The sequence below is a fragment of the Pipra filicauda genome, unplaced genomic scaffold, assembly GCF_003945595.2.
Source record: "Pipra filicauda isolate LSUMZ 115617 unplaced genomic scaffold, ASM394559v2 scaffold291_size933811_pilon, whole genome shotgun sequence".
Lineage (NCBI taxonomy): Eukaryota > Metazoa > Chordata > Aves > Passeriformes > Pipridae > Pipra > Pipra filicauda.
In genome coordinates, this window is record NW_024104411.1 from 140429 (window position 1) to 162047 (window position 21619).

The window sequence follows — 21619 nt, forward strand, 5'->3', positions numbered from 1 at the left end:
GAACGAGATGAGCTTTGAGGTCCCTTCCAACCCAAAACAGTCTGTGGTTCTGGAACTGGTAGCCTGTAGGGAATCACACAATGAGTATGACTGGGATCTTCCCTTTGTGTTTCTTTAGCCCTTTTTCTGTTTGCTTGGAGAATCCTCATGTTATCGATAAACACCAGCTCTGGGTTGGGATCATTCCAAAAGGACCTGATGGAACTGTGCTTACTTCCACCTATGAAAGAAGGTAATGAACTTCCATGTGGAATTCTGCTTTGAAATTTTGGGTTCTAGCATTTTGGGTTCTGCTTACAGGAGGATGCTAGTGAAGTAAGGGGGTCTCTCTAGTGCTTTTCTTGGATAAGCACTGTGCTGAATAACAACACCCTTTAACTGCTACTACTGAAAATTTAGAATTTAGAACTTTAGGTCTGGAATGGGTCAGATGTCGAGGCACTGATAGTCCTTATTGACCCTGGCCAACCTCAGCTTGGACCTTCACCCACAACCCTGTCTCTTACAGAGCAGTCACCCTCACAGACATGGAACTCCATCCTAAATTTCTTAGCTGAAGACTTAATTGACTGAAACATGTTTGCCACAACTATTTTTATATTTAAAGCTTTTTACCATAACTAGTCTCTCTTTCAGCTTTGTGTTGCCTTCTTAAGGAAAATATATCCAAATGTTTGTCAAGCTTTTGTTCATAGTTTTTCTTACTTTTCTCTGGCCTTCCATCATTTTGCCTCTGTCTTTGTGCTGTTCAGAGCAGACAGTGCTTCTGCTGCTGGCAGAGAAGGCCAGATGTTCCACAGAACTGGAAGGGGACTCAACATCTGTAATGGATCTTTACAGAGAAGCTGTAGTCTGAAAAAACCTCAGGCTACATTTGTCATCTTCAGTTTAATGTGCCATTTCAGTTTTTTTTTGTTGAAGATATTGTCTTTTAAAAAGGGAAGGTTGAGGATTCCACACCCCCCCAAGGGCTAGAACAAGGCTTTTTTTGGAAGAAGGGAATTCACAGAGTTCACTGTGTTTTGGCAACATCTGTATGGTGATACTGGTGTTTGTAGGTCTATAAAAACATCTATGTTAGGTTTTTCCCCTGCATGTATAATTTTTCTGGGAAAGCAGTACACAGAACTACAGGGCGGCAAAAGAAACCTAAAGACATGAGAGAACAGGTGAGTTTTCAGTCAGGGCTGGAAGAACATAAATATGGCTCATTGGAGAGCAGGGCTTTTCAGTTGAAGATGAAGGGATTTATTATGAGTAAATAATAACCACAGTAACCAAATTCACCCTTTTTGCCCTGTAGCAACCACACCTAGTTGATCAACAATTATTTTAAATAGTTTTAACATTAGCAGGCTTGGCAGCATTGTAGACTTCTCTGGCAGAACTCTCACTTTTATGTTGTTAGTATTAATCATAAAACTCATATGGCTTCCCGTTTCTATTTGTGCATTTTGAAAGTATTGAAGTTTAGATGATCTGTGCTTAGTAATAGGAATATTTCATAGTATTAGTAAAGTGTAGTCAAGGTATTACTAATTTTTGTCCTCGGTACGGGTACCTGCCACAGGAAGGAGAACAATTGGGAGTCTGGATACGCTATTTTAGGTTTTAGATGATTATGATATTTAGATGTGTATTAAAAACATAGAAAAGGAACTACAGTGATGTTACTTGATTTTTCTTCTTTGTAGGTTTTCAGAGGATTATTTGTCTTCTTTGGGAAAAACAATTGGTAAGTGGAGTGTGTGGATTTCAGAAATGAGTTGATGACCACAGTTTTTAGAAATCTAAAAAGAGCAATACTAAAGAAGGTGCAATAACAGGAAGGTAAAAGATCACAGTGCAGATCTGAATGCTGTTTGGTTTTGTTTACTTTTGTTTGCTCAGGCAGCTGGCTGCTGTGATAGCACACAAAAATGAGTTTGAGTCCCTGGCTTAATGTTTCCAAGTCAGGAGTAAATTTTTTTTGTCAGGAGTTTGTGTTTGGGTCAAAAATGTGATTCCTAAACACAGAAGGTGACAGAAACTAGAAAATTAGAGGTGATGCAGCCAAGGGCCATTTGCAGAGCAATTAAGGATCACATGAAATTAGTGCAATTTCTTGTCTTGTTTCTGTTGTTTTTCCTCTGCAGTCTGGGTTCTCCATCCCAGGATGAAAAAGTCCTCAGCTACACACTTGTTTGTCTCGTTGCAGGTAACATTGTGCGAGTTGTACCACATGGGCTGTTGGTGTTCTTCCCATCATATCCTGTCATGGATAAGAGCCTGGAATACTGGAGAGTATGTTTATTGCTCTGCCTTTATTGGGTGGTTTGGTTACACACACTGGACAGTTTGTAGTTATGCTATTTAACCATGGTAATTAAAAACCTTCTAGTGGAAGGTTCCATACTCGTGGCAGGGGGTTGGAACTTAGATGATCTTAAATATCCCTTCCACTCCAAGCCATTCTGGGATTGTATGAAAAATCCTTTGCTAATAACTAAGTTATAAAATCTGGTCAGGCTTCTTTTATTTTGATCACAGTACGCTGGAGTGCAGTGGTGTAGAATCCAAACCCAAAAGAATCCTAATATACAATCTCATCTGATCTCACACTTTATTTAATTTCACCAGACTTCTCTTTATTAAACCTCCCAAATTAGAATTGTTCTGAGTGTTTCAATCCCAATATGAGCATTTCACTTTTAATTGTAACCATTGCAACTGTAACTTTTGTGAATTCTATGCCCATAACTTGAGTGTCCTTGGTAAGACTTGCTAGACCAGGTAAATGCTCCTTTTTGAAAGTGGATGCAGGGGCAGAGTTGTTGTGCTGTGGGATCTGGGAGATGAGTGTTGGAACTCACCCACCTGCCTAATATCTGAGGTGCCCCAACTGCAAGGAATCACTGTTGGTGCTGTTAGGATTGCTTGTTTCTGCTTCCATCTCTTCCTGTGTTTGGCAAGAGTGAAACAGGCTGTGGTGGGGAAGCAGTGACCACTTCTGAGCATTTCTGTTCTCGTGGGTACTTCTGGTATGTGCTCACTTTGACGTGACATTTCTGATCTGTTCCTTGTCTGTTTAACAGGAGCATGATTTTGCTAAAAGAATAGAAGAAGTGAAGCCAATGTTTGTGGAACCCAGGAGCAAAGGAAGCTTTTCAGAGGTTGATTATTTGCATTACATACCTCTATCATCTTCAGAAACTGTATTTATGTTGAAATACCTCCTCTAAGATGTGTTTAGGTGTGAAACACCCAAATTTTTATCCCAGGATGAAATTAAAACTCTGAACTCTTCTCTGAAGTGTAATTCTTCTGTGCATCCTTCCCGTCCTCTCTTGGATGGTTGTGCAGGGTACAGTCTTCATTTAAATCCGGTGATGTAACAGCAGCTAAAATACACGTGTGCTGAGTAATCGAGCTGCTAGAAAGCTGTCACTTGAGTAGTCAGCATTTGTTAATGTTCTGCAGGACTTTTCCTCCCAGCTCATCATGCTTTCCCAGCGCTGAAGAATTGTGCAGTGTCATCTGTTTATTTATAGCCCTTCTGTTTGCTTCTTAGAGTAAATAATATCCGTGAGCTGCTTTCCTGGTTTGCCAATTTTACTTAAGGATCTGCAGAAACACAAGACAGTCCGCGTTTTACCTCCTTATCAGAAGTATCTGACATTAATCTTTTATGCTTACCCAGATGTGTTCTAGATTTCACAGTGGTGTAAAGGTTTTGCTAAGAAAATGGCTCCTCACATTTGCAATTAGTTGAAAGCAAATACATTGTACTAAGCCAAATTAATCACGTTTGAGATCTTAGTGTACAAGTCAAATTTAGTTAGTACAGGATAATAACCTTCCTGCTCTTACTTAAACTTGTTTATATTTTAGGTGATTGATGCCTATTATGATAAAGTCATCTGTCCTAAGTCCAATGGAGCTGCATTTTTGGCAGTGTGTCGGGGGAAGGTAACTGGGAATTTGTTTCATCTGAGATAAGATTATAGAGTTGACAGAAAAAAACAACACTCTGGATTTCAGTACATTTCCGTTATTTGACTGTAATTATATGTGGGGATAAAACCAAGTACCCTGAAGCTTTTCCATAATTAGGTCACGTTTATATCTGCCTCGTTGCTGTTACTGTTAAAGGGACACATATTTGATGTCTTTAAAATGGATGAGTATCATAGTTATATTTCATGTTGGCTGCTCACCAAAAACTTAACACATTAGATGAGAATTGTTTTGGAGAATTGTAATTAAACATGTTAGAACAGCACTGCTGAAAACCAAAGGTATTCCTTAGCTTCAAAACACATTATCTTCATGTTCTCTGGACACATTTGGTGGCCCTTCCTTTACGTTTTCCAATGCTGATAAATTGACTTATGTTTATCAGTAGAAACATTTGCAAACTCAGAAATTACTCTTAGAGCCTTTTTGCTGCTGCTTACTGTGTAGCAAGAGAAGATCCAACTTGTTTTGAACCTTTGATCCCAGTCTCCAAAGAGGTTTTTGGATCAGTGAAGAAAAGACATAGCTTTCTCCAGTCTCATAGCTGAGATTGGAGAACTGATTCAGCTGCAAAACAAACTAACTTTTTTTCCCCTCTAATTATTTTTCAGTCTGTTTGATTCTCTGATTTTGTTAAGTGATTTGCCAACACAGTGAGCGTGTACAGGGCACGTGAGTGACAAATACTTGATGGGATGTCAGCAGCACAGCTGGTGGACATGGCACTATAGTCTGAATTCTGAGCAGATTTCTGGCAGGTTTCTGTTATTGCTTTGGAATGATTCTGTTCATTTTTACTGTCAGAGAAGGTTTGTTGTGTTCTTACCATGTCTTGTTAACAAGTCAGGGTATGGATGGTTTAAACATAGGTGTTGACTGACATTTAAGATGTTCTCAATACAGCTGTAGTGCTTATCTGGGAATAAGACAGGCATTAACAGTGTTGGCTGAGCTATGCTTTGTCAAGGTCTGCTGGAGGAAAAAAACAAGTTTAAAGTCTTGGTAATAAAAGCAAAAAATATAGTTGAAGCTATTCATAATGTATTCATAAACTACACTTGGCCAGGGAATTAATTGAATGGAGAAAAACAGCCAACAACTGCTGAATTGCTCTGAAATGTCACTTCAAACCCTGTTGATAATGGAAAATTCTGTCTCTTCAGGCCAGTGAAGGCTTGGACTTTGCAGATGCAAATGGACGAGGAGTCGTCATTACTGGGCTTCCATTTCCCCCTCGTATGGAGCCCAGAGTCATTTTGAAGATGCAGTTTCTGGATGAAATGAAGAGAAGTGGTGCAGGTGCACGGGTAAGACTGGGCAGCTTTTCCCTGGTGGCTGTTTGCAGGTTTGTGTTATCGTTTTTCCCTCTTGTCCCTGTGGGGTTTGGATTTTTTCTCCCAGCCCTATGGAAGCACGGATATCAAAAAGTCAGACAACCTTGGGAGTTTGTCACAAATGTGACTTGTTTTCAAATTCTGTCTCCAGTGGCACAGTCTCAAACAAATATAGGCTCAAAAAAAGGCTGTAATTAAAGTTTAAGTCAAAAATCTTTTTATGTGTTACCCATCTCTCTCTCTGAGAGATTTATTTCATCCAGAGAGAGCGTGAGCAGGAAGAATTGCCTGTGCTGGCTACTTTGGGGATTGTGGGTTAGGGGGTGTGGTAATGTGTATTGGGGTTTTTGTAGTTTGTTTTGGATTTGGTTTATTATTACTTCAGGCACGAAAATTAATGACGTTATAATTAAGTTTGTTCTGCAGCACAGTCATTCTTAAATAATATGGTGAGTCTGTTGTACTGCCAAGGCTGTCAGTGCACCTTACATGAAATAGCCCCTCAAGATGGACGTTGCTACTGGAGTTTTCTGTGCTCTATAATTCAGGTGTGATATTTGAGTCAACCTGTGTTTGGTTTTCTTCGGCTCTTCGAGATTTGTCAATACCTCTTGTCTAATGCCTCTTTTTTTTTTTTTTTTTTTTTTTTTTTTTTTTTTTTTTAGAAAAAAATAGTGACTGTACAGCATGGAGAAAACATTTTACCTGGTAAATAATATGAATTCTTCCTCCCACCTCTTGCAGTACCTGTCTGGGCGTGAGTGGTACAGTCAGCAAGCGTCCCGGGCTGTCAACCAGGCGATCGGCCGGGTCATCAGGCACCGCCAGGACTATGGTGCCATCTTCCTGTGTGACCAGAGGTAAACCTGGGCTCTAGGACACAAGCAAACACCATAGAATCCCAGAATGGTTTGGGTTGGAAGGGATCTCAAAGCTTATCTCATTCCAACCTGCTAGACCAAGTTGCTCCAAGGCCCATCCAGGCTGGTCTTGGACACTTCCAGGGGTGTGGCATCAGCGACATCAACAACTTCATATCCCAGCATGGGTATTTTGTGTACAAATGTGCTGATGTTGCTGTCTGGAGAAAGCTACAGTTCATAATAATTGAATTATTTAACGTAGCAATTTATATAAATATTGCACCACTTCAGGAAAGTAACCAGATTGTTATCTCCTGCCCCCCAAATATACAGTCTTGGAGCCGCAGAAGGAGATTAATGGTATTAATGGAAAATGAACTAATTTGTTGAATTCATGTTCCTAATACCTCTGGAAATTATGTGATAATAATTTATGGTTTTGCATTTCCTCCATCTTTCACTTGAGAAGGCAGTCACCAGCACTGCATTGTTTTGTGGAGGATGGGAATGAGGACAGATTATATTAGAGAAACAATTCTGTGTTTATCAGTATACTATAGTAATATTATACTGCATTAATATCCTTTCATAAAATGTTAATTAATATAATAGGTATATTATGGGTAATAAGAGTTTGATAGCCATCAATGCTGAGGCTCGACTGGGGACAGTCTGGGTTCAGTACTACTGTTCATGTTACCCAGTTACAGATTTTATGGACAAAAGATAGGAATTGCCTGATTGCCTGGTATGTGGTATCAACAAAGCCCTTTTCTCTTGAGTGAAGACATCACCCCATTATATTTACTGCACTGTTTCAAACTTCAGTTGTCTTGCTACTCCTCCCTTTTCCCTTTAGACACTGATCTAGAATTTGTTGATTTAATTTAGCCCAACCTGGCAAATAATTTTCTTGTTTTCCAATCGTACACAGGTTCACAACTGGTGATGTAAGAGGCAAACTGCCCTCGTGGGTCCGTCCTTACGTGAGTGTTTATGACAACTTTGGCCACGCAGTCAGAAGTGTCTCCCACTTCTTCCGCGTTGCTCAAGAAATTGTAAGTGTCTATAAAAAAACCCTCACAAAACACACAGCAGATTTCCTTAATAGTATTGGAGACTGGGAATCCTAAGCCAGGTCAGAAATGTGAGAGAATCACAGATGATGTCAGATTGGAAGGGACCCATAATAATTGTTGAGTCCAGCTTGTCACTCCTCACGGGACTTAACACAGAGTCACTTGTCACTTCTAAGCATTGGAAGATTTACAGGAAAGAAGATATGCCTCATCTTTCTCCAAGGGTGAGCTGGGACAGGATGTTGTTGTTGTGCTGGGCAACTCATTAGGTTAGATCACAAAAATAACTTCCTCTTCCAGTTCCTCCTGAATAAACATGGCCTCTATTGGGTGTTATGCAAATCCTGGAACCGATGTTGGCATCCAAAAGCTTTTTACCTCAGGGAGAAGGCATGTGTGTGGAATAACTGGTCATACCCTCACATTTAAATTGAAGCTGACTGGTATAAAGAGTAAGACAAACTATCAGTTGTTATTGCAGTTCATCACTAGGTCATCTTTACTAATACAGCTTCTCTCTTAGCATTAAGAAGGTAGTATTGTCTGTAATAGTTCCTTGATGCAAAAAGTAATATTGTAAAAAGACTTCCTAATTGACTGGAGGAAGTTACAGAAAGAAACAGGCTGGAAGCCAGAATGGAGAATTCTTTGTTCCCAAAACGGAGGTTAAGATTAAAATAAACACTTAAAATTTCACATACAGACTTGGATGAGTTCCTGGAAGACACTTTAGGCAAATACAAGTTGTTCAGACAAATAAGTTACAGATGGGTGATACTGAATGACTTGATCTTTTCTTATCATCAGTGAGAGTTTTGTGGTAAATGAGAACCCCAGTCTGATGTGCTTTGCCAGAAGAAGCTGCATTAGGAAGTGGTTGTTCTTTAGAAGGTCATGATCCTTTTTCTGGTACCAGCTCACTTAGTGCTGAGCCTGCTTATTGCACTTCATCTGTGTCACTTCCAAGCTGATCCTTTTCTTCAAAAGCCCATAAATCCTGGGTGTTTAACAATCATACTATCAAGGGTTATTTGGGGAAAAGGAGATGTCTTTGGGTTGTTGCTGAGATTTTTGATTGCAAAGGGAGCGGAGTAGAAAAATGGCTTTTGCCTGTTGTAACACTTTGCAAACTGCTTGCAGATGCCCCCACCCCTGCCCCAGTGCCCTCCTGGCCACGCTGGTTCCCTAAGTGACAACAGTTCAGCACCATCTACTTCATCTGAGCAGATCCCCTCCGTCAAAAAAGCGAAAAACTTGGACGACCATGTCCCCAGTTTGAAGAGGAAAAGGAAAGGTAGGTTTGTGTCCTCGCAGATACATCTTTTTGTTTTGAGCTGAACCGAGAAAAGGAGGATCAAGAGACTAGAAAATGAATTGGGAAAGAAAGCAAGGAGAGTTCAAAGACTGATGGAAACATCTGATCAGAAGGGACATAGTTAGGCAATAGAAAATGGAGGAAACCAGTTGTAATTACAGAGCAAAGAGGCAGATGGGGCCTGAAAAAGTGCCCCACAGAACAGGAATTTGGTGGAATATCACAGGTAGTTTTGAAAATGAGAACAGGAAGTTTCTGACTAATACTGACTTCAATATGTTCTTCTTCCATCCTGTTGTATAAATGACTCTTACTCAGTAATCTGGCTAAGAAAAGAAAAAAAAAGGACATTGGAACAAAACAGTGTTTTAAATTTTGTGGTTAGCTAATGCTGCAGGATAAAGCATTTCTCATGTCAGATATTTCAGCACTCTAGATTGCTTGCTGGTTTGGAACAGAACAATGCACTTGTGTTTAAAGCTCTGGTTTCAAAGCAGTTATGAGCAAGTGTGAGGGTGATTTGACATTAAGTTTAAGCCAGTGTTGACTGCTAATTGTTGTTGAAAGGGATTACTTTGGCTGCCACTTTTTTCCCCCCGTCAATTCCCAGCTGTGCAGTTTTGCTCCTTCCTTTGATTTGAGTCCATCTCTAGTGCAACTGCAGAGCGAGCAGATGAGCTTTGCTGAAGCAATTTACCTTCCATCCCCTTGACTGGTAGATCCAGCTCAAAGGATGGGCTGGAATGTGGGACTGGAGGTGAAGGGAAGAAGCTGCATTGCCTGTTTTGAAAGGAATTTTCAGTTGCTTTGCATCAACTGGAACGTCGAATGTGCCTGTAATCATAGTTTTGTCTGGAGTTTTTTGTACTGACTTTTCAATTTATATCACAATATACTCCCATTCTTCTCAAAATGGTGACTTTTCTTAGTGACTGGCTGTTGAAGTAATTTCACAAAGTAGTGGAAATACATTTTTTAAGAGAGTGACTTATAGAAGTATCAGAGTGATACTAATTTAACCCTACTTGCAGCTCTAAATCCTTATATTTAAAACCAAATATACCTGGATCCTGATTAGTGGAAATATGTATTCTTGCAACCTTGGTGACAGTGTCTTACAGGTACTGATACTGTGAGAACTGTAGGCTTTAAAAAAACTTGTTCTCTTTGAAAATAATGAATCATGTTTCATACCAATATCTCTTAGAAACCCAGTTTTGGGGAAATCCACAAAGCTGAAGTAATTAAAGCAGTAAGACTTTTACCCATTGATCCTAAGCTATTTTGAGGTTAAATAAGACCATCACTTCAGGTGAAACTTCAGGGAAAGTTTGAAAGCAACCTACCAGGTTGTGCTAACAAATGCTTGAGCAATTTTGGGCGTGATTTATGAAAGCAGTCTTCTTACGAAGTGATAAAATGCAAGTTTGCAAGATGTGGAAGATTATTTAATCCACCAGCACGTCTTTGTGGATTGCTTCGCAAGACTGGGAGGTATCACTCAGTCAAAGAAAATGCAAGAGATATAATGTGGAATGTTAATTTGTCATCTGTGTTATGCTTTTGATGCCAGTAAATGGAGAGGGAGCATCCAGCCTGTGTGTGGAATATGAACAAGAGTTTGTCTCGCCCAGAAGACGGTGTGTTGGGCTCCTGGATGCCCTGGAGCGCAGTGAGAAGAGCAGTGAAGATGCAGAGGAGGAACCTGACTTGCCAGGAGAGGAAAAGGTAGTGGCAATGGTGTGCAGAATACTTGTTATAAGTAAAAATCACAGGCTTTAAAGCAAAATGGGTTTAGCATGAAGAGTTCCAGCTCAACCCTCTTTCAAAAAACTCACTGTAATCAGCACTGATAACTGCAAGTTCTCATAATTAATTTAATCAAAGGGTTTCCTTGCCACGTTCAAGTAGGTGATCAACAGGTAGGTGCTTGTACTGTGCTCCAAGGCTGCTGACCAGGTGGATTCCTGGAAGTTAACCACGCTCTCTGGGAAGCAAAGAGCTCTCAGAGGAGAGGTTGTTAAATACACAGTTTGTCCTGGGTGGAATCTGTGTCAGCTCTTTGTGTGAGGCCAGATATTGAATTAAAAAAAGGGTGGGGGAGGGTTTATGAATTAGAAATTGCTCTTTGAGATTAAAATCTTTGATTTGCCTCAGAGAATGAATATTGCAGACTGGTGGAATATTTTATCTAAATCAAGAATCCACTATCGCATTAAGATCAACAAAGCTGCTTCTGTGCTGTTCATTTTCTTTCCTCTTAGATTGGTATTTTTAATGCATCAGTGGTTAGGCTGTATTCCTGCTTTCCCAAAATCCCTGTTTGCAGTTGTTGGAGGGGTGGCTCCCTTACCTGGCTGCCATCAGAGGAGTATTTTGGTGCTGGCTTGCAAACTAGCACGTGGACTTCAGGAATGCCTATTGTAGCATACCCAAGTAGTTTGCTTAGGAGAAGAATGCCTGCAGGAAAATGTGGAGGTGTAGGAGTATCTGGGGAATATTTGAGGAGGCCTAAGGGAGATGGAGATGTGTACAGAACAGAGGGAAGGTACCAAGGATAGCAAATATTTAACTTGTGTGCAGCCAAGTGGGAAATGGGCTCCACCACCCATGAGCCACCATGGCACAGACACCAAAACTTATTCTTTGGAAAGCCTGGCACGTTTCCAGGGAGTTGGTAACTCAGCTACAGTGCCTTCTTAACACAGCTGCACTGCTTTTGGCAGAGCTCAGCATTTCCTGGAGCTGATAGACCTGATGGCTTGGTAGTCACTCAGCTGGTGTCCTCTTTCTCTGTTTGGCATTACTGCTTCTCTGAGGTTTATGCAGAACTCTGGGGTCATCCTGTGCTGCTCCTAAACTGGTGACCTGAGTGTAGTCCTGAGACATGCAGGGCCTCTGAGGGAGCCAGCTTTCACTCTGAGTCCAGCCTGGAGCTGATTTACTCAGTGCTGGATTTGGACTGAGGATGGGGTTGGTGTGATTTCCTCTATTTCTTCACCGTCCAGCATAGTATCTGTGTTACCATTTTTTCTTTTATCAAGGTTATACTCCATCCTTGTTCCCTAAAAAATGGAAATTTAGCTGCTGTCATCCTGAAAGAATTTGCTTGCGGTGAAAAAGAATAAAAGTCTTTGTCATCTCAAAAAATCAAAATGCAATAAATAGTCTCTCAATCCATGTAAATAATGACTTGGCAGTTCCCCATAATCAGATTTCCTTGTGAGATATGTCTCATGGAAACTTGTCTTGGAAGCCTTATTTCTGCTGGATCCTGCTGTTCAAGGTGGTGCCTTTGCATAGCACAGGAGTAAAAGATGGTTTTGATAATTTTTCTGACTTACTGTGTGTATCATACATATTTGACTTGCTGCTTATATTCCAATTCTTCATTCCCTTTCATGATGCTTAAATAAAATATATCTAAATGTGCACTTAAATCGTGGTCAGATTTGTCTAGAATTGGGTGTCCTTGCAGTATTAGGAGTGTACTGAAGGTTGTATTTCTGGGTACAGCAACAGACTCCACAAATTGACTCATCTGAAATTATTGGCCAAAGGAGTTGTTTATTTTAGTGATGGTGTTTAGCTGCAGTTAGTTTAATTTGGCTCTGAAGCTTTGTGATCTGAATAGCCACGTTTGGAAGTCACAGTGGAATTTAGGGATGCTCTTATGTTTCACTGGTTCCTCTCACAAGTGAACTTAAATGAACTGATAGTCACATACTTGCCATGAAATTTTTATTGGGCGAGAGCAAAGGAGTAACTCATTCCACATTGCTGCTTTCTCAGCAGGTGTGGAGAGACCAGCTGGCAGTATGGGGCTGTCCTGAAGCTTCTTCTGTTCCTTGAGTGATTGTGTTTAAGGTGGTTGATACTGATCTGATATTGGAGCTTCTGCTTTTAAGCAATTCCAGTTCTCTTTCTTGAGAGCCATTCTGTGTTACTGGGAATGGGAGCTGCTGAAGAGCTCGTTCACCCACAAGTGTTTCTGCTACTGTCTCATCCTACCTGCCTGATATTTTCTATAACACTGCTTAGGCTTCCCTTCTCATTATCCCAAAAGCCTGATACATGTTTTCTTCACAAAGAGAAGGACTTCCAGGCAGGAAAGTGAAGGGGTATCTGAGCCATCGGTTACACACAGGTCTGTGTACGCTCCCAGACTGCCCTGGAATGGTCTGCTATGAGTCCAGTTTTGCTTGATCAGGAATCAAGACCAGCTTTGTCTTTAATTTCCTCTGTTTTGGTCTTTCTTTTTGACTTGTCCTGTAAATTATTACCTTCTGGAAACAGATATGTGCCCATGCTCTGTTGCAATAATTTAGGTTGACTTGTTTCACTTTGTCAAATGGTCTCTCAAACTGAGTTAACAAGCTTTACTGCTGGAAATATCTCAATTAAACAGACAATAACTGTGAAAAGCATTTTTTTTGTATGTTTCTTATTGTCTTTTTGTCTTCACAGGCACATCGTCTGTCTACACTTTCCCTTCAGTATGAGAAGAAGTTAACAGATGAGCAGAAAGGAGGAAGGAAGAAAATAAAGCTAGTCAGCAATACAGTATGTGTTTCCCTGTGTCGGTGCCATCCCTTTGATCTGTAGATTGCTTTAATTTGAATTGGAAATTTCCAGGCAGACAGATGACTGATGCCAAAACAAGCATGTTTTTTCTCCAAATTGTAAATACTTAACAGCGCACATCTGAAATCTATTTTGTGATCTTTCCCAAATCCAGACATCACAGACCAAATCAAGCACAGGTCCCAGTAGAGCTAATAGGTGAAAAGAATTGTTTTCTGGCATTGAATGCTTTGTGAACAGCTTCTCCCAGTGACCAGGTGTGGTGGGTGGTTTCATCTTTTCAGTAGAATGGAATACTTCAGCTGGGAGGAACCTACAATGATCAGCTGGTCCAGCTGCTGGTAGAGCCTCAAATGGTTTAACTGACCCGTTTTGGGTAAGGGATCACATCCAACCCCACCCTGAGGTGGGTCATCATTGTGTGTTAACTTTGCAGTTGTGCATTGTAGTTTTGCCCTGTCTCCAAACTCAGTTAACTCATTAGGCAGCTAATTGCCTAAGAGTTACTATAAATTCAGGAAAATTCCCTGGGTGACTGTGCACCAGTAGTTGTCCAAGGTGCTGTCCTAACTGGATGTTGCCTGTCTGTCAGTCTGTCATCTGTCAGTCACCTGGCAAACAAAACTGATCCTGAAGCCGATAATATCCAGGAGAAGGGAGAGAAGGAAGAGAACAGGTTCATGCAGAAGGTTGTGTTTGCAGTTTGTTGGTGTCTGATGTCATGATGAGTCAGCTCAGCCTCCAGGCTTGGAGTAAATATCATTTTATCAACCCTTCTCCTAAGAATATAATTGTGCAATGATTATTGGCTGCCTTCTCTAGGAATATTTCACTGAAGCAGAGAAGGTGAATAATACACGGATACAGGGGTGACTACCAAAACTACAACCTGTTAGGTGAAAGCATTCATAGTTTCGTGGTGAACATGGTGGTGGTGCTGGGTGAACGTTGGACTTGAGACATCTTAGAGATGGACATCTTAGAGATCTTTTCTGACCCTAATGATTCTGTGATTCCATGATACCAGCACGTTCAACGTGCTGTCAGAATTGTAAACATACCGTTTCTACCTGAATTCCTGTGAAAGTAACTCAAATCATTCTGTACTGAAATTCCTTCCTGCCCTCCCAGCAGGCCTTTAGGAAAGCTGAGCTACCAGAGCCAAAGAAGGCCCGAGCCACCTCGTACATCGGCACACTGAAGGAGACCCTGAGCCAGCAGAACTATGAGCTCTTCTCTAAGGCTCTGCAGCAGTACAAGAAGACAAATGACTTCCATACCATGTTATCCGAAATGAGCTCCCTCTTCATAGAGGATGAGAAAAAGCACATCTTGTTACGAGGTACATCTGGTGTATTTTGTGTACCCCTGGTGTATTTCTGTGACGTGACTTTTGTCTTTTAAGTAAACTTGGGTATTTCGGTAGTATTTTAGATTTGAAGTACAGATCAGTCAGGATGGTCATCCTGAACATTCATCACTTTATCTCCCCAGACCACACAGAAAATCTTCTCAGTGTAATTATCAATGTTAGCTTGCATGTTGACTTGAAGAAATTTACATTCCATGGAAGTTTGTGTTATTTGAGACTTTGTCTAAAAGTAGTGTAGCTTATTCCCTGTGACTTACGAGTTCAAGAGTGTGGCTGGGTGAGTTGGATACATGCATTCATAAGGATTCAGTGTTAAAGCAGTAAATAAATAGACAGAATATCTAGAGAAATTTTCTATTTAAATAATGGTAAGTATAAAGCAAAGGGTCTGGGCAAACATGAGTAGTTACTGGATTAGCTGGTATTTTCCTGACTTTTAACAACTGCACTGACAGGAACTGAACTCCCATCAACATTTCTTCTAGTTTAACAGTGTTTTCTGTGTGACTTCTCATTTCTCTCTCAGCTTGTGAAGAAATGGCCAGGTTTTTCTCTGACTTTTTTCATCTTCTGAAATAATAAAGGCCTAGTTATGGGTCTCGTAAAATGTGTGAGGTAAAGCCTAAAGTTAAGGAATGGGAAGCTCAGTATGAGCACTCAGTACTAAGAGTAACCACAACTGGTTTCCCAATTTGCTGATGATCTATATAGATAAGAAAATATTTGATAATCAAATCAAGGTCTGAGTCTAGTTTTCAAGAGTGTCAGGCACCTGAAACCTAAAGCTGATTTGATGTTTAGGCTTCTGATTGGCAAACACTCTGTAGTGAATAAGTAATGTGAGGTGTAAATTAACAGTCTATCAGTTATTTAAAGTATCAGCCTCGCAGATACTTGGACCTCATGGTTTGAGTCACATCATGTCCTATTTCACTGGGAGGTGTTCCTTCATATTTACAGTGAAAAAATGACAGTTTTTACCTACTGATAATAATTTTGCTCAGTGTTTGCATGGTAGCTGACCTTTGTGTAACTTATAAGTGTGCTTATTGTATAAATATTAGATAAGGGTATTTAGATTTTAATTAATTTAGCTGCACCTTTTTATCTTCTTATTGCCTAACTTTGAAGTCCCGCTGTTGTAGGTTTCTGTAGCATTTGTGGATTAATTTTTTTTCTTCTTCTTTTTTTTATTTTTTTCCTCCTTCTTCCCTCTCTCTAATGAAAGAATTTTACCAGTTTGTTCGACCTCAGCATAAAAAGCAGTTTGATGAAGCGTGCTGCAGCCTGACTGGAGTGGGCTGTGGCTACAAACCTGAGCACAGCCTCCTGCTGGAGGAGGGGGAGATCCTGGCCAAGAGAGCAGGTGAGAAGCTGGTTTCAGTTGTATTGTTTGAAGGATATTACCCAATCTTCGAGCAAGATGTGTCTAATACAGAAATGCAAGGATGGAAGGCAATTTAATTTAATCAGTGCTGAGCTAAGTCTCTGCTCTCCATGATCCTCTTGCCTTCCCCTGAGCATTAGTTACTGCAGAGTTAGTAATGATGCCAATTTATTTCAAAAGGTGATTTTACCGATCTATTTAAATCATTCATCTAGTCTGGGGATTTAAAAACCTTGTTTGTTCTTCTTTGCTGCCACGTAGTGCCACCAGAATTGTGAATAGGCAGTGATAGTGTCCTCACAAAGCTTGTGAAATCTTTGAAACCATGAAGCAATAAAGTTCTAAAAAAAGCAGGGTCTTGGCTCATCATCAGAGAAGTACCTCTGTGTGGAGTCCCAGAATGGTTTGGGTTGGAAGAGACCTTAAAGCTCATGCAGATCCACTCCCCAGCCATGGGCAGGGACACCTTCCACTAGACCAGGTTGCTCCAAGCCCTGTCCAACCTGACCTCGAACACTTGCAGTGATAGGGCAGCCACAGCTTCTCTGGGTTGTTCAGGTGTTTTCAGCATAGGATGGCATACTTTGAAATGCACCTTTCTTTGTTCGTTCTTCCCTAAATTCACTGTTAATGGACTGGTTTTATTTAGCAGAATCAAAACAGAGTCAGCAGAAAAGTGCATTCTCCAAGGCCTCACGTGCTCAGCTGAACCCTGGGCTCCACCTGAACCAGGGAGGATTCCACTTGGCAACACGACTGAATAGTGCAGGTACCCTTCATGTTTAATAAAGACACAGTCCCAAGGCAAGACCTGTTATGCTTTATTTCCCCTCTGACTGTCAGTTCTCCTAGTGGGAACCAATGTTCATTGTGCTCACCCAGCACAGTGGCTCACTCCCTGTAGGTAGAAGTGATGGTAATTCAGAATTTTCAGCAGAGATCACACAAAACAAAACACAAAAGCCAGTAAATTAAATCAAGGTGGATATGAAAGAAACCAGCTGAAGCCAGACTTTTGCACTGAGAGACTGAGCTGGGAAAAGGGTGAGTTGAGCACAAGTCTGCTGGGCTTCCTGTTTGTCCAGGGTCTGTGAAAGAGAGCCAGTTAAGTGATGTAGCTTTAGATTATGTCAGTCTGAATCCAGGTATGAAGACAAAACCGTTTCTGTTTTGTTCTGGGTGTAATGTGTGCATTCCTCCTGTGGACAGTCTGTTTTTTCTGCAGAAACAGAGAGTAGCAAACGTAATCTTTGTGTGCATCCCTCTAATGTCACTCTGCCCATTAGTTATCTTTGAACTCAAAGGCTCAGTTATTATTTGATTACTGGTCTTCCTGAGAAAAGCTGGGAATTTTTTGTATTTCTCACAAGGAAATGAGTAGGATCGTCGGACAACTTAGAAGTCTTTCTTTGAAGGGTAAAGAATAGTCAAAGATTAATCCCTTCTTTAAAAAAAAAAACAAACAAAAAAACCAGTTTCCTGGAAGGCTTTAAAAGCTTTTCTTGTGTGAAACCATGTTGTTCTTTTGATTTGTTTTCCCTTTTGTTTTGTATTTTAAGAATATTCAAATATTTTAAGAATATTTGAATAAAACAGAATATTTAGTAATTATTTTGTCCTGAAACCATTAGAGTGGTTTCACAGAAACTTGTTTCCACTAAAATTAATTAAGAAAATAATAGCAGTAAATGGATATGTTGTTTCTGTTGCTCACTTCTTCAGTAGAAAACACTCCCATGGAAGTGTCAGAAAGCTCTAGGATACTGATTATAAAATGCACACCCAGGTTTTTTCCTTTTCAGGAAATTGAATGAAACCCATGTTTTGAAACTTAAATATCTATCCTTCTCTAAAGAACTTTTAAAGATCTAAATGCCAAAAGATAAGGCAGGTTAATTAAATCAATTTCTTACCATATCCTTCATCCATATTTGCATGCCTGTAATATGCAAACCAGAACTTTTTCCTCTGACACATATCAGAAATTAAAGATTGAGATTTTGAGCAAAGTCCACTTGGAGTTCAGCAGGATGTTCCAAGCAGCTCCTACCTTCTGCTGTCCTCCTGCATTGCTCTTGTGCTCTCTTGAGTGTTATTTCAGATTAGATAGTCTTTTTGACATTATGTTTTCCTGCTGGAAAACACCTTGCCCCACCTTTTCTCCTTCTATTGTCAGGGGGTGAGTAATCTGTCCTTTAAAATTGCCCATATGTCAGGCCAGCAGAGTTGGCTGACTCATCTGTTTAAGATGCTTTTACTCCCTCAGTGGAGCACAAAGCCTGATTTATTGCTGACCTCCATGCACAGTCTTCTGTGTCACCTTTTGCTCATTCCTTAGCGACCTTCTGACACATTTCTCCATTTGAAAATATCAAAGAACTCCAGAAAATGCTAAAAGTGATCCCCAGAATTATTTTGCTCCATTCCCATTTCCAGGAGCAGATCTGGCTCTGCCAAGGCCATGCTGGAGGGAAGTGTGTGGCTGGGCAGGTGGGGTTGGCTTTCCCACTTTGAAGTAGTCCAGAAACCCCCTGTAGATGAAATGAGAAGTCAATGTGATAGAGTGACCCGTTTGTCTCTGTTTCTCTTCAGGCTCTTCTCACGTGTTCTTTGTCTCTCAGGGCGGAATGCCAGTGGAGCTCCAAGGAAAGAGACTGAAAGGCCTGCAGGCTCCAGGAAAGACCATCACCAGGCCCTCAGGACTGCCTATCTCAGGGATGTGCAAAGGGCTCTGGGCAAAAGCACTTACAGCCAGTTCCACAAAGCGTTGCTGGCTTACAAGAAGACGGATAATTATGACGCGATGATCTCGGTGATCGCAGCCCTCACCACGGAGAGACCACAGGACTTTCATCTCCTACAAAGTAAGGGATGGGGGTTTTTTTTAATCACTTTTATTTAGCTGGAAAGATGTTGGTGCTGTCATCTCGTGTGAGATCTCATCTTTCGGTTTAGCAACCCGGATAAATGGAGCAGCAGGAAAGATGCGTTCAATGTACGTCGTTCAGAGAGCAAAAAATGTCAAGGTTATAAAATGTTGTTTCTGTCTGTTCAGTTAGAAATTGTCCATTAAAAACATTTGACAAGACCTCAGTAATTCCAGTCCTAACCTTCAGCTCTGCTAACTTCAGTCAGATGCTTTCATGCCCATTTTTTCTCCTCAATTACTACTTCTTTAGGAAGAACAGTGCTGACTATTGAACCGACTCAATTTTGTTCTCATAGCCAAAATGATTGCTATACTGGTGCTAAGCTCTTAGGTCACTTCCAGGTATTGGGGTAAGCAATCACACTTTGGGGTCGTTATTCTTTTACAGAGCTTTACCTGGAAATAGTTACGGATCTGTGTCATACTTTTATTTTCTCTGAAGTGGCTTGTTTTATTTTCCTTTCATGGGTTTAATGATGGGAGAATTTAGGAAGCTGCAGGTTTTCGAAATTTGAAATTGGACTTTATTGTTTTAAGAAGAAGAGGAAGGGGGCTTGTGTGATGTGACACTTCAGTTCCACCTTCTCCCATATCTCTGGGGTGAACTCCTCTGCAGGAAATTACACATTTGGTGTATGCTAGGAAATGCTGATGGAGTTTTGTTTTGTTGTCTTTAGGAAATAACAGTAAGTATTAATTGACCTTGAATAGATATCACAGTCTGCAAATTGCCAGAAAATATCTTTTTTCTGGTGCATTAACTAGTTGGATGAGTCTTGGCACAGTGAAGAGTGGGAGGGAAATGAATTGTGGGGTTCTGAGTCATAACGTCCCCTTGAGCACTTGTCTTACTGAGCAAGTATTTTGACCTCAGAGGACTTTGTGATAGAATTGTCTGTGCTTGGCAATAAATTAAAACTGGGGTTTTACAGAATCTGTGTGTATGTGTTGTGAATCCTTGTCAACCAAACAGTAGCAAGAAATTTCCTTTCTGAGAGTCTTTCCGGATACTGTGTCAGGTTGAAGTGCTGGGTTGTAGAGAAAAGAAGAATTTCAAGGTAAGTGGGGTTGTTCTCCATACTGAGTACTCATCTGCCTTCTGGCAAGGAAAACCCCATAATCATAAAGACCACAAAAAAAATCAAGTGTTACACCAAGCTGAAGATACTCTGGGGAATATGGCTGATATTGTTCAGCTTCCAAAGAATTTCTCCACTCCAAAGAAAGGAGTCTTCCGTGGTTGGACGTTGATTTTCATATGCATTTGACTGTGCTTTCCTTTGGCCAGGGTTTTGCATGTTTGTGCGTCCTCACCACAAAGAGCAGTTCAAAGAGATGTGTGAGAGTTTGACTGGAATGGTCTGTGGTGAGGGGAAGAAGCAACTGCAGCAGCCAGTGCAAAGTGAAGGGAAACCCCTGAGCTTGGAGAGCTGGTGCACGAGAGGAAACAGCCACATACAAGGTTGGTAATGAACAATTGCCTGAAGTTTAGAATCTTATTTATTAATGATGACTAGTGCTCAACAGCCTTAGAATGGTTTGGGTTGGAAGGGACCTTAAAGCTCATATCTCATCTCATCTCATTCCACCCCCTGCCATGGGCAGGGACAGCTTCCACTAGACCAGGTTGCTCCAAGTCCCATCCAACCTCACCTTGAACACTTCCAGGGATGGAGCAGGCACAGCTTTTCTGGGCAACCTGTGCCAGGGCCTCACCACCCTCACAGGGAAGAATTTCTTCCTAATACCTAATCTAATCCTGCCCACTTTTAGTTTAAGGCCATTCCCCCTGTCCTATCACTCCACGCCCCTGTGAAAAGTCCATCTCATGCACTGGAGCCTCTGTGCCCAAGGCATGTAAAGGAGGATCAAATACACTGGTTGTGTCCAAACTGGGTTAAAAGTACCCCACCCAAACAGGTGTAAGATAAAAGGTAACATGAGATGAGGAAGTGCAAGGAAACAATGAAGAAATTAGTTACAGTTTTGCCATCTTTAGACTGTGAAGTGTATTAAGGGTGAAGGCAGAATTTTTGCCTCTAAATGGGGTGGGAGCAGGAGTGGATCCACTCTCTCTAGGAAGAATTTCCACAGAACTAAAATGGCAAAAAAGTAGTTATTCAAATTTCTTTCTCTTCTTACACAATGACAACTTAGCTGAATTTACTGCCGGTTGTGTTCTGCAGAGTCTGTGTGTTGTGTTCTGCATGACACAAGTTTGTATGCTGGTTTTCTCTTTTTATCCCCAGATGCTTCCACTTCTAAGATTGACGTGCCAGTGCAAATTCAGAGTAAGATTTCCTCGTTTCGCTTCAGCCAGAAAAATGAACTTGAGCTGCCAAAGACTGAAGTATCCAAAGGAACCGGTAACGTGAGGGCACCCACAGACTCTGGAGTGGTGCCCATCTTTCCCCTGGATATGGAACCAGAGTTTGGTAGGTATAGCTGAGGTTTGGGGATGCCATTCTCCAATACTTGGGAATAAAGATAAGTTATAGAAATGAGAATTACACTGATGGCCTGTGAGATGAGTGGTTCGTGCCTGTATTTGCTCAAGTGCGACGTGGTTTAGCGTGGTTTGCTGAGCAGCATTTGTACTCTCTGCACCTTCCACGTGCTCTCAAAGTGCTTTGTTGTCTTTATCACAATGGTGCAATAGTTTCCCAGGAATTTACAGAATTTTTTCTCTACAACTTCCTGGTAAAGGAAGGATGTAATCTGAGTTTCTAAGTGGGATCTGAAGCACCGGGAGACTGAGTG

At 40.9% G+C, this 21619-nt stretch overlaps 1 protein-coding gene across 7 annotated transcripts in view; it reads left to right on the forward strand.

Moving 5' to 3' along the window:
* Positions 1-21619, forward strand: part of RTEL1 (regulator of telomere elongation helicase 1) — a 45759-nt gene that overhangs the window by 17887 nt on the left and 6253 nt on the right. For 3 of the 7 annotated variants that reach the window (XM_027710624.2, XM_039382963.1, XM_027710619.2), the window contains exons 18-34: positions 119-232; positions 1695-1735; positions 2198-2283; positions 3075-3152; positions 3871-3948; positions 5160-5303; positions 6075-6190; positions 7128-7251; positions 8413-8566; positions 10161-10315; positions 13055-13150; positions 14303-14513; positions 15772-15909; positions 16580-16699; positions 18552-18794; positions 20148-20321; positions 21109-21294. In XM_027710624.2, coding sequence (XP_027566425.1) covers positions 119-232; positions 1695-1735; positions 2198-2283; positions 3075-3152; positions 3871-3948; positions 5160-5303; positions 6075-6190; positions 7128-7251; positions 8413-8566; positions 10161-10315; positions 13055-13150; positions 14303-14513; positions 15772-15909; positions 16580-16699; positions 18552-18794; positions 20148-20321; positions 21109-21294 — 2258 coding nt within the window. The remainder of the gene's footprint in view (positions 1-118; positions 233-1694; positions 1736-2197; positions 2284-3074; positions 3153-3870; positions 3949-5159; positions 5304-6074; positions 6191-7127; positions 7252-8412; positions 8567-10160; positions 10316-13054; positions 13151-14302; positions 14514-15771; positions 15910-16579; positions 16700-18551; positions 18795-20147; positions 20322-21108; positions 21295-21619) is intronic. The other 4 variants (XM_027710625.2, XM_039382964.1, XM_027710620.2 and 1 more) reach the window with 3 other exon arrangements.